This window comes from Typopeltis vanoorti, chromosome 12, assembly GCF_054136105.1.
Source record: "Typopeltis vanoorti isolate ZY-2024b chromosome 12, IOZ_Tvanoo_1.0, whole genome shotgun sequence".
Classification (NCBI taxonomy): domain Eukaryota; kingdom Metazoa; phylum Arthropoda; class Arachnida; order Uropygi; family Thelyphonidae; genus Typopeltis; species Typopeltis vanoorti.
The window spans coordinates 21,549,463-21,567,150 of NC_143560.1; the positions used below are offsets into that span (position 1 = coordinate 21,549,463).

The 17,688-nt window shown below is 36.1% G+C and overlaps 1 protein-coding gene across 1 annotated transcript in view; it reads left to right on the forward strand.

Moving 5' to 3' along the window:
• The first annotated feature begins 2,317 nt into the window (after nucleotides 1-2,317).
• Nucleotides 2,318-17,688, forward strand: part of MBD-like (methyl-CpG-binding domain protein 2) — a 90,587-nt gene continuing 75,216 nt past the window's right edge. Inside the window, exon 1 of the mRNA XM_090401466.1 lies at nucleotides 2,318-2,614. Coding sequence (XP_090257592.1) covers nucleotides 2,520-2,614 — 95 coding nt within the window. The 5' untranslated portion in view covers nucleotides 2,318-2,519. The remainder of the gene's footprint in view (nucleotides 2,615-17,688) is intronic.

The window sequence follows — 17,688 nt, forward strand, 5'->3', positions numbered from 1 at the left end:
TGGGCGTCCAAGCCGCGAAATGCAAATGTCACTTCCATTGTATAGGCTTCATATAATAATATTCATAAAACTAATCGGATAGCATCTATTATAGGAGTAGACCAGGCCTTTTAACGCTATGTAGCTTTTGGAGGCTAAGTGGAGTGTTCAAACTTCAACAGTAGTCAATTAGAGATAGTTGGCTCATCGCTATTGCTAATTATAAGCTGTAATCGATGAACCGATAGACAATCAAGTGCTGCCATCTCTTGGCACCTAACCCTAACACGATATGTTCGTGTCTGAAATAATGAATTAGGTACTATCGTCGATTTCCTTGAGTGCATGGGACAAAAAAACCAAAATATCTTGAAAAAATCCTTGCCCGTTCAAGGAATCGACTATCTCTGGAACCAGTCGAAGAAAGGTTTAGAAAAAGTTCCCCGAGCTAATAATAATAATCTATCAGTACAGTATGGCAATACAAGATATCGAAGGAACTGCAAATGTGAATTCATTAGATATATTGAAAGATTTGAAGGATGCAATTTTTTTTGTTTAGAACTGTTTCTGTTGTTGTATTTGGTGTTAATTCTGGAACGCAAGAACGAGCATGTGTTGCTCAATGGAAGTGGCGTTTGCACTTGAGCATACGAAGGAAAACTTGAGTTCAAATCTAGTCGCCCAATAGAGTTACATTTTCTAAGCCTTTTTTCGACCGGTTCCCAAATTACTTTATCTCTGGCACAGGCTGGCGGATTTCTTTTCTTCTTGTAAACTGAAGAAAATCAACCGTCAAACCCAGACTGTTTTTAGACATTAAAAATACTGTATTAGGGATCATGAGACGGTGGTACTTTTTAGCCGTCTATTCAATGCCGATTAAATTAGTGATAATGTTGTGCCAGCTATCTCTGATTGGCCACCAGTGAAGATTGAACTGCCCGCCCAGTTTCCAAAAGTTAGATAAGGCTGAAACGGCCTTTCCTATTCCTATACGGGAATAAAGGACGTTAGCTGCTTTCTCTCTCTCTCTCTCTCTCTCTCTCTCTCTCTCTCTCTATACTATGTATTTTGAGAATTTCTGTGCTGATAACTGATAAACTTGGTGTTTGGAATGTACTTAGCGAGGACGCTGACCTTATTAACTATCTATATAATGATGTAAAAGGATGTACTTCGGGGAACCCTACAACCTCTAGACATCGCGTTTCCTGGGTGGCAGATAGGGGTACCTCCCAGATATTGTGCGGTGTTCCGAATATATCGAATAAGGACCAAAGTGGAACAATAGTGCCATAATGGGAAATCCTTTTGATTGTAAAGGGAAATGACATCTCATGGTCCCCTAGCTGGATTTATGCTCTTCTTCTTCTACTTTGAGGAAGATCCACTCACTTCAATCTCTACTATAAGGGTTTATCAGCCAATATTTCTTATTTTATGATCCTTATGCTATTAGAGTACTCGAGGGCTATGGAGTCTTTTCATTTCTTGCCTATATCTATTTCCCGATCAATATATCCTGTTCCTCCTATGGGTTTAAAATTGGAAGCAGGCTAGTTAAGTAGCCTTAAGGTAGCAGTCGTACCACTAGGCTATCCATCGCTAGGCTAGTGGCCTGATACGGAGAACATTAATCTCCTTTTAAGCCAATATAGAAAGGTAATCGAAATGAATCTATGGATAACTACCCTGCAATGGAAAAAGTAAAACTAAAATGGAAACAACAAAATATAATACATATTTTAAACTGGAACATATGAGGAATAGCATATAAAGAAATAGAATTAGATGGAACACGTTGATAGAATTGAAACGGAAAGATTACCAAAACAAGCCTTAAATTACAAACCAAGGAAAAAGAAAACTAGCCTCTTAAGAGATTCAATGATTTCTAAGACCAGAACAGGCCGCTCTACGCTTAAATCCTTGACAAGCACAATGGTGATAATGATGTAAAAGGGAAAATCAGATAAATTTCTTAAATTTAATTTCACTTTTTTTCCGCTTTAGCTGATTTTACGAAAAAAGTTTTAAATAGCAAATTTCATGATAATCAGTCCATTTTGACCAATTTTAAAATATAACCGTAGGCAGACTTAGGAAACGACAATAAAAGCAGTATAACCCTTCTATAAACAAATTTTTACTGTTTTAAATACTTTGTAATTTATGTATATTATTTCTTGGAAAACTCCCATGTTATAATTAATTATTTTCTTTCTTCCCCACCTCTCTCTCACACTTTATATCAATGGCTTTCATATCGGCTTAAAGGGATATTTGTAATTATTACAAAGGGGAATGTTTATATTACGATGCCGATAAATGGTGATCGCTGTTTAGTAAGTTGAGGAGAAATATCAAGAGTTTGAAATGTGTTTCGCTTGTTTTGTTAGTTTGAGTGATCAGCGGAGTATGAATCTAAGCTTATGGTGAATAGGTAGTATAAAAATGATAGTGACAGTATAACTGCGAATATGAGTCATATAATTAATTAAAAAAAAAGAAAAGAAGCAACCCTGAACTCAGTCGAAATGGAGTGCCCAGCTCTTCCCAAAGGGTGGAAACGAGAAGAAGTTATTCGAAAGACAGGACTTTCGGCAGGAAAAATAGATGTTTATTATTATAGGCAAGTAAAATACAATCCAACATAATCAGATGATTGACCTCTTTAATTTCAACTGATATGATAGTCATTCGAAGATGTATTATATATTTACATCCATTACGAAAAAGAATCGATGAGATTTCAAGCTTGTGTGCCGTTACTTATTGCGTTACCTTAACTAATATGCGATGCACAGGACTTCTATGAGACATGATATAATTGAACGTTTGATTTATTTTTTATTTACCGTATATTGACACGAGGAAATATGTAGAATTAGCAGTAAAATGCCATTAGAATGAAAATGTAGAAACTCCTGTTTTTTTTCTGAATACTCATCCATATTCCGTTCTATTTAAAAAAAAAAAAACGAAACTAATTTCATGAGTGTCCAAATTTAAAACATTAACGCTATTTAAATACTAATATGGTTTTTGCTTTTAATATTATTTGTAATTTTACAGAGGGTTGTTATTGTGTGTGTGTGCTGTAGCACCCAGTGAAGGAAGAGTTACAAGTCTCAAATTGTCAACTAGGTAATGCATACATTTAGAGCAACCTGATTTGTAGTTGAGCAATAACAGATTATCATAGAGTGATAATCTGTACATTGTTGCAAAATATAGCATGATGTTCATCACAGACTTTCCTAATGTTTATAACATAATGTAATTTCGTGCAACAAGAAACATGTGAATGAAGAAAGTCTACTCTGTAATACATAGTCACATCCTGTTATATGTTTGAAACGTTAAATATTTCCAAGTTACTTGCACATTTCCGAAAATGTACTTTTGGTGCACAGTACAGAATATCATTATTATTATTATGTGACATCTCCAGGTAGCACATAGATTCATTGAGGGAGGATACTTACTCTACAACTCTGTCTCCATCAACTATAACAAACTGCAACTACACCAACAGCATCTACCGTCCTCTACTACTAGTATTTTTGCAGACAATCACAAACATCTATGCCCACGGTGGGATTCGAACCCGCAGTCTTTTAGCTGGAGAGCAGATATGTTAACCACTCAGCCAACAAGCCGGCATTATTACTTGCTTATAACCAACACTTTTCTTCCATTATTTGTTAAATCTCTAATTTGATATATCCATACTTTGTCTTTGCAGCTGAGCCTAAATGTATCAAATCATTAATTTGCATCATTCATTAATTCCCCCCCCCCCTTTCCATTTTCATTTTAAACATAGGCTCTTGGAAACCTAATTAATATCCAGTAGGGTAGTTAATTCTATCTGCATAGTTACTGTGGATATCATTTGCATGAGTTTTTCTGGCCTGTTTTGCAAGATTTAAACTCTCTTCCACTTCCTTATGAGACCAGTTAAATCACCTTTAGTTGAAAATCTCTGATAATGGTTTGCACCTTCTGGATGAGATTTGACCCCTGGACTCTCTAACCAGAAGGTTTCTTCGAAAATGATTTGGCAATAAAGGTTCTCTCTCATTCCATGTGTTTATTCACTTGACTCTCCTCCACACTTTTAGAATATTAATAATATTAATTACTTCTTAATATTTTCATTTCTAACATCTTTTCTCATTGTAGTTAGTTGTTCTGATTTTGAAGAAAGATGGGAACAGCGCATTTATCAAGCAGAATATGCTGGGTCATTTTTCTGGAATAAACTATAATGCATTGGCAAATCATGTTATATTCAACATTAGGTTTTGCCCTATAGCATATGCCATGAATATAAATGTAGGCTTTTTGGCAAATATGTCCAGCAGAGATAATTAAAACATAAGTTAATAGCTTGTTGCTAACTAAAACCAGTGTATTCACTGTTATGTTGCTGACAGTTACTGCTAAAGTCATCAGTTAATATATAAGAATGCATTAAGTTTAAACAAATAGCATATCCTTCTGCATGTGTTGCAAAGGCTAAATCTGCTGAAATAATGTACTCTGTTTAACAAATGTGTAAAGTGCATTTTTTTTTTCTCTAAGACAAAATAGAATGCATGTTATATACGTACATAGTTCTGTTACTTTATAATTTTAAAAATTATTATTATACGTGACACTTCCAGGGAGTCCAAAGACTCATTGAGGGAGGGTAGCTACTCTACAATTCTGTCTCTACCACCACCCTATTTCCACAATGCAACTACAGCTAACCGCAACTACACCAATGCCATCTACTGCCCATGACTATCACCACTAGTATTTCCACAGACAATCACAAACATCCATGCTCATGTCGGGATTCGAATCCGCAGCCCTCTGACTGGAGAGCGGATACGCTAACCACTTGGCGAACTGTGAAGTTAAAATTCTAAGTACAGCAGTACCTTGCATGGTCCGACTTCAATCAGTCCGGATTCATTATAGTCCGGTTTTAAATCCTAAAAAATTAGTACACAAATTTTTTTTTTTTATACATAAATATTCAGTTTATATAGTCAAGTCTCTTTTTGTGCATAGGTCACAGTTTTATTTGAAGATTGATTCACCAACTATTTTTACTCTACAACAGAATGTTATTGCAGAGAAAAAGGATTAGATTTTAAGATTTTATTGATCTTAGATAATGCCCCCGGTCATCTGACTGGTCTTTTTGATTTAAATGAAAATATACAAATAACTTTTCTTCCACCAAATACTACGTTGGTGATCCAACCAATGGATCACAATGTCATTGCGACATTTAAGGCCTATTATTTGCGGCACACTTTTTCACAAGCCATAAAAGCTACAACAGGAGAAAATGCGCCTACTTTAATGGAATTTTGGAAGAGCTACAATGTCAAAAATGTTATCGAAAATATAGGTTAAAAACATGGCATGAATTAATGGCAAGCAATACGAGAGCAGTATGGAAACATATCATACCACATTGTGCAAATGATTTCGTTGGTTTTGAAACTCGTTTTGCTGAAGTCACTAATAGCATAGTGGAAACTGGACAGCAACTTGGTTTCAAAGAGTTAGATTCTGTCAACGTAATTGAGTGCATTGAATTGAACCCTAATGAACTGGATAATGAAACAGTTATTAACATGGATGAATTACGAACTTATGAAGAGCAGGAGGACAACTTAGACAATGACGACTGTGTTGAAATGCCTGCATGAGAATTAACAGCTGAACAACTATTAAAAATTATTGGAATGGTTGAAACCTTGTTAGAGCATATTATGGAAGTTGATCCCAATATTGAACTTAGCCTTACGATTCGCTGAACGATAAACAATGCAATTCATTGCTACAAAGAAATGTATGAAGAGAAAAAAACCAAAGAAGAAAAATGTGCAGACATCGATATTGCAATTTTTAGAAAATAAAAAATGAATTACTAAAAACATGTATTTTTTGTTTAATTATTTTTGATAAAGACATCTGAATTTATTAATCGTTTTCTGTATTGAAAAACAGGGAGAATATTTTTTTTGGGGACCAATTATCATTTTTTGTATGTATTTAGTTCCTCAATTAGTCCGGTTTCAAACAGTCCGGGATATCGGTGGAACCATTACCCGGATTATGCAAAGTATTGCTATACTACAATTAGAATAAGCAAGGTGCACTAGAGAAAAGATTATGAATTAAATTACACTTAACAAGAAATTATATTCTTGTTTAATTTCACATCTAAGTATGCATATGAAGCATATTCACTATTAGGCTGTTTGTATATAGAAGCTGATGACTTCACGACAGTTGCTTTAGTATTGTATAATGCAAAGCACACTTCCTTTCATATGTGGGAGGGCCACTACTCAAACTAGTTTTGACCTTTATTGAGGTTCCATTAGTGAGAACCTCTTATATGCATTCCAGCACTTTGTGGAATCTATGCTAAACTGCATATGTGCTGTAATTTGGGGCTAAAGAGGTCCAACATGGTATTAAATAAAAGTTTATAATTCAGTGGCTGGTATGTGTAGAAAGTTGTTACTGAAGAGAACTCAATAAAAATTGAAACTGTTCTACTTAGCAACCATCCCATAATGCATAGTATTATACATGTCGAAAAGGAAGCATGCTTTGCATTATGAGAATACTAAAGATTAATGTGAATCATTAGCCTCTATATATAAGTAGTCAAGTCTTGGAGATGCTTCCCATGGATAAAGGTGTGATATCCTGACACTTGGATAAAGGATTAAACAAGAATATAATTCTTGGCAAGTTTAATCTAATTTTTAACTTTGTGTTTTCTTTGTAGAAAAACTTTTTATAAAGATTGTGAATAGAACATCAAAAAGCAATGTAAATGAGGTATAAAAGTACTAGTTGAATTAATTATACATTATTTCTTATGACAATCATCTAGTGTCAAGAAAACATTTATGGCAACCTATAAAATTAGTAATTATGACAGACTTAAGAGACAGCTTGGATCAGTGCATGGTGAGGGATAAGTTGAGAGAAGTAGTATCAGACTGTGTACCCATGGTCAAGAAGATGAACCAAGTGGAGATAAGTGGGTGAATAGAAACATAAAGCATAAGCTAAAAAAAAAAAAAAAAAAAAAATGGTGATAAGCATACTCATAGGTAGTAGAGAGTGCAGGCAAGAAGGGTAACTAGTATGGCAAGACAGACAGGCCAAATCATACTATAAAAGAAAATTAACTGAACAGGTCAAAGTAAATCTTTTTTTTTTTTTTTTTTTTTTTTTTTTTTTTTTTTTTTTGCTAGAGGAAGAATTATGGAAGGATGTCCCTTGTCAATACTGATTATAAGAAGGTGCCAGTAACAGGAGAAATAGTTGAATTTGCTGAATAATTGCTTTGCAAGGGTATATCATTCAAGTGGAGAATTTGCAGTTGCTAATGTGATAGACTGATGTGAGAAATGAGGTAGACGAACAGGAAATACTTACCATATTGAAAAATATCAATGTAAATACAGCAGTGGGACCGGATGGCATTTTGGCCTTTGTGCAAGAGAACTGGCAGTGCCTCTACCGGAGTTGTTTAATTTTAGTCTCAGTTCTGGCAAAGTTACACAGAAGTGAAAAGAGGATAAAATACTACATCATGATAGTAAATAATTTAAGTAAGGGGGGGGGAATATTTAATTGTTAATCTCAGCTCTTTATTTTGTGCTGATGATGCTATACTTCCAAATAAATCCAGTACAAGTCTGCAAGATTCCCTGACTAAATTGAATAACTGTTTTAAATCAGCAAAAACAAAAACTGAAAATAGGCAGGAACATTGGAAATATCAACTGTGTTGTGAATAGAGAACCTATAGAACAAGTAAAACATTTCAGCTACTTAGGCACAATTTTTAGTGAAGATGAGAGTGTTGGATCTGGTTATTGGCTCAGAGGATATATGCATAAGTAAGGTGTCCTCGTTACCTCCAATTGGTGAAAGCGATCATGTGGTATTGACTTGGGAGGTTGCAAAATCTGTGGACTTTTCTGTTAAGAAGGGGGTATATAACGGAACTACAGGTTAGGCAATTATAACAAGCTTCGGAGTGAGCTTGCAGCCATCCCATGGCAGAACATATTGCTGGGAAAAGATGTTAGCAGTACATGGGAAAAAATCAGTGGGTATCTGAGGAAGGCAATATCAGATTGTGTCCCCATGGTCAGGAAGACAAACAAGGCAGGCGTTAGATGGATGAGCAGTAGTATCAAGCTTGATCTGCAAAAAAATAAAATGTTATGGAGAATGTACAAGGAGAAATGCAATCAGTACACCCATGAGCAGTACAAGGCTCAAGCTAGGAAGGTTACCAGCATAGTAAGAAAAGCTAAATCAGATTATGAGAAGACCTTAGCCAATGAGATCAAGGGTAATCCCAAGGAGTTCTTCCGCTATGTGGCAAGTAAAAGGAAGAATGACTTCGGAAGGATAACTTTACTGGGTGCTGATGGTATTGAGGTGACAAAATCAGATGTAATAGTCGAGTTACTCAGTGATCACTTTTCAAAAGTCTATCACCCAAGTGAGGATATCTCTGTACTACCTGTAGCAATAACTAATATGAGAATTGAAGCTAAGAAATCAGAGGTATTTAATATATTGCAAAATTTTTAAATGCAAACACTGCTGGGTTTAGATGGAATATCAGCTCGGATGTTGCGTGAATGTGCAAAGGAATTGTCAACATCCCCCTCTTACTTGGTTATTTAACTTAAGTTTGAACTCTGGTATGGTCCCTAGAGAGTGGAAATTTTAGAGCCACCCTTATGCAAAGTGGTTCCTTTGCATAAGGGTGGCTCTAAAACTGCGGTAGTTAATTACAGACCAATCGCCATCTCAGAAGTGGTGGTAAAAGTATTGGAAAAGTTGGTTAAAGACAAAATTCAAGAATGGGTGGATCAGGATATGATACCCTATAGAGGCCAACATGGTTTTGTTAAAGGTAGATCCTGCCTTAGCAATCTATTAACTTTTCATAATAGAATGACATCTGAGTTTGACAAAGGAACTGGCTACACAGTGGTACTTCTGGATTTTGCTAAGGCTTTTTACAGGATACCCCATGGAACACTGTTACGCAAATTGGAGCAGATGGGAATGGATACTGAATTGGTGATATGGGTAGGAGAATGGCTCAGGGAGAGATACCAGAAGGTGGTGTATGGATGAGCCAAGTCCAGGATGAGGCAGGTGACCAGTGGTGTGCCTCAGGGCTCTGTGCTATGGCCATTGTTGTTTAATTTGTCTATAAATGATATAGGAAATGGCTTAAAGGGAGATACTCAGTTGTTTGCTGATGATGCAAAGTTGGGTAGCACAATAAAAAATCAAGCTGATGTTGAAAGTTTGCAGGATGATTTAAATAAGCTGGTAGAATGGGCAAAAGGTAATGGATGTCAGTTCGATGTGGAAAAGTGTAAAGTCATGCATTTTGGGATTAAAAGATTACCAGCTGCATACTGCATTGATGGAACAGTACTCCAAGAGATTGATGAGGCTAGGGACTTAGGGGTGTTGGTAGATAGGGAGATGAAGTTCAGAGGACACATTGCTAAGGTGTCCAAGATTGCACATAGGATTACTTGGTTGTTGAGAAACACACTGACATCCAGAGATAAAGAGGTTATTATTCCCCTTTATAAAGCATTGATACTTCCACATTTGGGTTACTGTGCTCAGGTCTGGTCACTTGGATTCCTTGGAGATGAGGAGGCTGTGGAGAGGGTTCAGAGAATAGTGACTAAGTTGGTGAGTGATGTAAAAAATGCTCCTTACATTGATAGATTGAGAACTTGTGGATTACAGAAATTGGTTGATAGGCAGAGAAGAGGGGGATATGATAGAAACATTTAAATTACTGAAAGATTTTTATAGGATTGATGCAGGGGAAATGTTTCAGCTATGTGATAGTGATGGAAGAACAAGAGGTCATCCCTGGAAATTAAAGAAGAGTGTGGTTAACAAGAGTGTGAGAACAAGGTTTTTTGCCTGGAGGGTGGTGAATGAGTGGAATTCATTGCCTGACTTAGTTGTGAGCTCTTCGTCTGTAAATGAATTCAAGAAGAGACATGATAGATATTGTTTTGCTAGATGGGAACAAATCGGCGTTAGCTGATTTTTTAAAAATTTTTTTTGGTGTCCTGCGATGAGTCTACTGACACTCCATGGAGATACTCGTAATAATAATAATGGTAAATTAACCCCCTTACCAGCCATTATGGATGATCACATAAACATCCTCATATGCTTCATATCCATCATATATTTCAATGTAATATCAATGGTATTACAATTTTAATATGCACTTCGCATCCATGATAACTTTGACGTCTTGGCCGATAGCATGGTTAAATATGGAAATAGACAACAGAATCAACAAAACTGGTATGGTTGGAAGTCAACTGAATAAATTTATATGGAATAAGAGAGAAATTAGTCAAAACACTAAATTAGTTGTATACAAGACAGTGTTCAAGCCAATTGTACTGATGGATCTGAGAGCTGGGTTAGAAATAAAACACTTGACTATAGACTAGAGACCGCAGAGATGAGAGTCCTGAGAAAGATTAGATGGCGTGAACAGATGGCATCAATGGCAATATCATATTAGGAAAGAACTTGACATTGTTAGCATCCAGAAATGTGTTAGCAGAGCTAATTTCAGATGGTATGGTCACTTAAACAGAATGGAAGAGGAAAGATTAGAAACAAGTGTTCTCTTCCAGGTTGGCAGGAAAAAGACCCAGAGAAAGATCAAGATATTGATGGATTGATACAGTGAAAAGTGCCTTAGAAGACAGAAATATAAGATCTTATGATGTTGGAGTCTTGACAAATAACAGATTGATTTGGAGGAAAATTGTAAGTAGGAAGTTAGTGGTGATGTAAGTTTTTTATGTTGTACTATCATATCCTATACACCCCTTGAGGGTATATATCAGGAATTTGATGATGATATATTTAATTGTTTAGTGATGCAAAACTGGGAAGGCAATAGTTGATAATGGTGATATAAATATCTTGCAGGATGATTTAAATAATTTGGCATTGTGGAACAAAGGATAACAATTGTCAATTTTATGTTACAAAATGTAAGGTTATGCATTTCAGGTTGTAACGATTACATACTGTATATCGCATTGATGGTACTGGATTGCAGGAAATTGATGAGGCTAGGGACTTAGGGGTAATGCTAAAGAGAGAGTTGATGTTCAGAGGGCATGTTGCAGAAGTTGAGAAAATAGCTCAAAGAGTTACTGGGATGCTTAAGAACAAGTAAATATAGGGTGGTTATTATCCTAGTTTATAAAGCTATGATTTGGCTGCATCTTGACTACTGTGCACATATTTGATCACTAGATTTTTTTGGGATCATGAAGTGATGACGAGGATCCAGAGACTAGTGACCAAGTTGGTGAGAGGTCTATGGAATGCTCCGTATGAGGATATGGAGCATTTCACAATGGTGTGTGAGTTGCAAAGTTTAGTTGATAAGCTGAAAAAGAGGGAATGTGATAGAAACAAATTATTAAAGGATTCTATAAGATTGAACCGAAAGAAAATTTTTTTAATACATGATAAGAGAGAACTAAGGGTCATCCCCTGGAAGTTCTTTAAGTGTAGTTATTAAGGGTATGTGGACTAGATTCTCTTCTTGAATAGCGGTGAATGAGTGGAATGGATTGCAATAATTAATTATGAGTGCTCTGATAGTGAATGAATTTAAGGAGAAGTACAATGGGTATTGTGTGTGTGTATAAGGTTAGCATGGATTCTCTGTGATGAGTTATCTGACTTCATGGAGGTACCTATATAATAATAATATGCCTGTTTCCCTGGCTTGCATAGATTATCCAGGAAGCCTTTGACTCAGTAAACCTGTATAAAATGCTGGAAGCCTTAAAACATGTAGGAATGAATGATATCTATGTTAATATATTAACATGTATATGAGAGAGGATCAGCAGTAATAAATATTGGTGAAGAAGAAAGAGAAATAAAATGTGGATTCATACAAGGAGATTCCATTCCATCAAAACTGTTTACAACACTTGGATTTATTATGAGGAAATTTAGCTGGAGAAAAGAGGGTTATATATAATGAATGATATCTATGTTAATATATTAACATGTATATGAGAGAGGATCAGCAGTAATAAATATTGGTGAAGAAGAAAGAGAAATAAAATGTGGATTCATACAAGGAGATTCCATTCCATCAAAACTGTTTACAACACTTGGATTTATTATGAGGAAATTTAGCTGGAGAAAAGAGGGTTATATATAGATAGATAATAATAAATTTAGTTTAATCCTTTATCCAAGTGTAAGCAAACAAAGTTTGCACCTGAAGTATCTTCAGGACTGAGGCAACTAGTGATAAAGGTGGACCAATCTCTCATCACTTGTCTTAGTATCTCCCATAATGCAAAGCACAGCCTGGGAAGGGCCACTACCCAGACCGGTTTCGACCTTTATTGATTGTTCAAGTAAGGTCAAACTCCAAAAACCCAGTGTTCCCCTCAGTAACAGGCTCACCCTGCCACTGAGAACTCTCAGAATTGCCTCTACCCTGTGGCAGGCTCACCCCACCACCGATCAGAGCTACTCATTTGCTTATGTGTCATCTGAGGGGTAACAGCAACAGCCGTGCCTCAGTTAACTTCATGGGCTACAGCATTGCCATTCATTACTCCCCCCCCCCCACACACACACCCAGGACCTCAGTTAAAACTTCATGGGCATTGCCATTCATCACCCAGGCTTCCAACCAGTTTTGACCTTTATTGAGGTCTCGTCAGTGGGAGCCAGACCCAGAGATAGTGATACTAAGGTGGAAGTAATGGAGAAGTCATTTACCTATATGAGTTGCCAAAAGGTGTCTCATCTTATTATTAAATTACTCTGGATTAGAGAGAAAGATGTTAGAAGTTTTTTTTTTTTCCCACTTGGTTAGACTATAATAAATTATGTTTAATCCTTTATCCAAGTGTAAGCAAACAAAGTTTGCACCTGAAGTATCATCAGGACTGAGGCAACTCGTGGTAAAGGTGGACCAAGCTCTCGCATCACTTGTGCTTTGCATTATGAGATACTAAGACATTTGTTGATATTTAATTTAATCAGTCAGTTTGGTTTTTTGTTTAATTAAAATTCTTGTATAGTAGTGATGTTCATTATTATAGTAATTGAACACAGGGCCTTTTGGACCTGTGTATTATATCTAAGCACAGTTTATTTATTCTTGTTGTTAAGATAGAATTTTATATCATTTTTCCAATATCGCAACTAAAAATGATCCGATTAAAACCAAACATGAGGTAAGTTATCAAATTGTAGGAAAGATTCTGAAATTAATCCAACCAGAACAAATACACACAGAATAAATCAGAGGACCGCGCGGTTAGCCTAGTGGCTTTGCGCTTCGCAACCATATGCCTGGGGAAGGAGTGTCCCAGGTTTGATTCCCGTTGTAGACGTGAGGAATTTGAGGATCTTCCTCAGGCATAGCCAAGTTAGCTGGTCTTGGGCGCGGTCAGTAGGGTTTTTCCGCCAGCCAGTTTATCTGGCATTTTTCATCCCGCAAGTAGGCAAACCGGCCCCGTGAACATACGCCTCTACAGTCAAAAATATTTTCCCCCCCCCAGCGGCAGACCAGGCGATGGGTCAGTTGGGAGTAGTACTAACAAGAAGTCGCATCTAAGTAACACGCGGACCCTGCATAGGAAGAGGGAATAACGCGTAGAAGAAGATAAATCAGAGGTCTTTACCTGTATGCACCTACCATGGACTAATGTACTGTGGCAATAAATAGCAGAACATCATCTCTTCAATGTTTATGGTATTCCAAGAACCTGCTATGTATACATTGAAGAATTAAAGCTTTATTTCCCTATTCATATAGTCATTATTGCGATAACTTTTTAAAATTATACATATTGAAATTTTATTTTCAATTTAGTTTTATAATGTTATTGTAATCATTTTAATATATTTAGAACAAACTTAAGTAGTACCCTACTTATATGGGGGGCTCAACAAATATGCAAAAATGTACTTGCCCAAGACCACACCACTTTTTAATGATATGTCCTAATAAGTCTATAGCAGTTCCATAAGGTGATTAGTGTAATTGAACACTGAGCCTTTTGGTGAAGATTTCCTTTGTGTGAGAACTGTTTAAAGAAGAAAAAGTCAATAAGTAATAAGAATAGGAAGAACAGTAATAATAACATTAATTATTATTATTATGAATAAATTAAAGATACCAAGAAATCATATACCGTCATACTCCAACTTATGCAAATCCAGAGTTACGTGGTTTCATATATGTACATATTCCCATCCCGCTTCATGCCTTACCACTAGTCGTATCTTTCTGGCGCTGGCAGCATTCGCCAGTGTTGCACATGCTGTGAACATGCACTGACGTGTTTCGCACAGTCTCCATTCATACACGATTTTTATAGTCTACAAACCTTGTGATTGTTTAATGTTATGTTCTTGTGATAAAAATTTTATCAATTTATTTTATTTTTTATGTGATAAAAATTTTATCACATAAAAATGTCGTCCAAAGGAAGCAAGTCCGATTCTACTACAGCTAGCAAGAAAAGAAAAACATTGACTTTGGAAACAAAACTCAACATTATTAAGGATTTTGAAGGCAGAATGAAAATTTGTGAGCTAGCAAAGAAGTTCAATCTGCAGGAATCCACAGTAAGAACAATCATAAAAGAAAGGTTTACAGATTTTGGAGGAATCCACAAGGTAAGGAATAAAAAAATCATTAGCTTGCTATGAAGAAATTTTGCGTGACAAGAAAAAGACAGTATGCCATCAGACGAATCTATTAGATTTTATGAAACCATTGACAATAACTTTCTTTTTTTTTTTTATGTACAAAAACTACAATTATGATTATATTTCTTAAAAAAATGTATCTGTTTTTGTAAACCTTTGGTCCCAATTAACTAATATTTTGTATGTTTGTATGCAAAATTATGCCTGAGTTACGTGAATTCGACTTACGCGCTTTTTGTTGGTCCCACCTACCACGTAACTTCGGGCAGGTGGGACCAACAAAAAGCGCATAAGTCGAATTCACGTTTCTTATGTTTCTTATGTCGCAGTCCCCTGGGTATCCTGATGTTCTGCACCCGTCACCCTCGTCGATCAGTGCATTTAGACAGGAAACATCCATGTAATGTCAATCTTCATATTTGCAATGGTCTCAGGTCATGACTTAAACCCTTAATCTGTCTGGAATTTTAGTTGACTAGAGGTATACTTAGACACAATTTACCTTATATGTAATTTCCTTTGTTCTTACACCGAACTTTTGATATTACAATATTCAATAATTCAAAAGAAAAACATTTCCATTTCAATTACACCAAGTTTTTCTATTAATGCACAAGTATTTTAGTCAGACTTATCATACTTGTAAAATCTGCATAAAAGGCAATTTATTACAAAATTTTCTTTTATTCAAGATTTTACAGAAGTAAAATCTGGAAAATAAAACAAAAAGACAAAGATTAATAACAGCAGAAATGAAGTTTATGAGAAAAACTGCAAGGTATATGCTATTTGATCACAAAATTAACAAAGAACTTATGAAAGAATTAAATCAAGAATCAGTAATAGAAAAAATTAAAAAATATAAACATAAATGGATGGAACATATTCAAAGAATGAAAATAGAAAGATTACCAAAACAAGCCATTAGGAAAAAGAAAACCAGGACGTCCTCTTAAAAGATTCAACGATGGCCTGTAAGGCTGGAACAGGCCATGTGGCCTAAATCCTTGATGCATAATGATGATATAACCAAGTGAAAAACTTTCAACAACTATTATTATTATTTTTTTTTAAGGAAAATGTAATTTACTACATTATTTTTGTTAGTAGAGTTGCCCTTTATGTGACATTTCCAGAAAAACACCACTTATCCATTGCACATTCTGGTTCAAACAAATCAAATGACACTGTTTCAGGAAATTATTTTGGTAACTTCCATTTAATTAATACTCATTGTGGGAGGCCCACTCAACCAGCACCATGTCTATCGTAATGAACTTTGAACAGTGGCATTGCTAGAGCTTTTGCCATCCTGGGGCAGTCCCTGAGTTTTCTGCCCATCTCAGTACACACTAAAAATACTACAAAAAATCAAAACGACGTATAGCGTAAGGTTCAAAGTGCCACCCAGGGTGGACCCCCCCCAGCTAAACTACTGACTTTGAAGTTCTTATACTACCTGTCCGACAGAAGAATTGGACTGAGACAGTAGAAAGACTCGATTTTCAATACTCCAGTAGAAAAGCATGGAGCCTTCTAAGAAAACTAGGTAGTGGCACCCTGACTGCCTGGGAACAATCAGCAATTTTTCCTAACCAATATGCATCACATATTGTCAACACATCAAGATATACCACCAAGGACAAACAACACACTCTTCAAATAAAAAGTGAACTTACATATTTGAAAAATAACAGACCATCAGACCCTTTATATTCACGACCTTTCACTCTTGAAGATATTAACACTGCTCTAATGGATATGAAACCAGGCAAGGCTCCAGGTTTCGATGGAATTCATCTTGATTTCCTGTTGAAGACAGGCCAAAAAGCTCGACAGTGGTTGGCTTGGTTTTTCTCCAGAATTGCTACAATTAATTATAACTGTCTCAAAGAATTCAGGAAAAAAAGCTTTTGGTAAAAGCAATAGTGCTCAACATAGTAAATACCTTAATATATTAAATCGATTAAAAAAGATCACCGGAAAAATGGGTAGTCAATTTATCTAACCGTCCACTAACAAAAGATGAATTAAATGTTCTAGCAAGAGGCCATATTATCCCTGTCTTAAAACCAGAAAACTACCAACCAATCGCTCTGCTTAGCACCTGTTATAAGCTCCTAGAACAGCTTATTCTCAATAGAATTGCCCCTCAGATAATTATTATTATTTGACACCTCCAGGGAGTCCAAAGACTCATCGAGGGAGGACTCATCTAGACAACTCTGTCTCCACCAACTGACTGCAACTACACCAACGCCATCTACCGCCGATCACCACTGTTATTTCCACAGACAATCATAAACATCCATGCCCACGTCGGGATTCGAACCTGCAGCCATTTGGCTGGAGAGTGGATACGCTAACCACTCTGCCAGCCAGGCCGGCTAATATAATAGATATATTATATAATATAATATAATAGAACAAGTCCCAGTGGAAGCTGCTGTGATCAGGTTTTGTCGCTCACCACACATATAGAGGCTACTAAGACAATGTCTGAAAACAGCTGTAGCTTTTGTAGATCTTACCACAGCTTATGATATGGTCTGCAAGTTGCTCCATGCAGTCCCATGCAGAACAATAGCAAAACTAATCGATAACATGCTAAGCAACCGCCTATTCCAAGTGTGTGTGGATGAGAACAAAAGTGAACACTGAATAATGGATTACTACAAGGGTCAGTTCTGGCTCCCCTTCTTTTTAACTTATACATCACAGATTTGCCTAATATTGTCTCCAAGAAGTTTTGCTATATTGATGAAATTGCTCTAGCCACCAGACACACCAATTTTACTACAATGGAAGATATACTAACAGACGACCTTGCAGTCCTAGATGAATACTTCAGCAAATGGAGATTACGCCCAAATC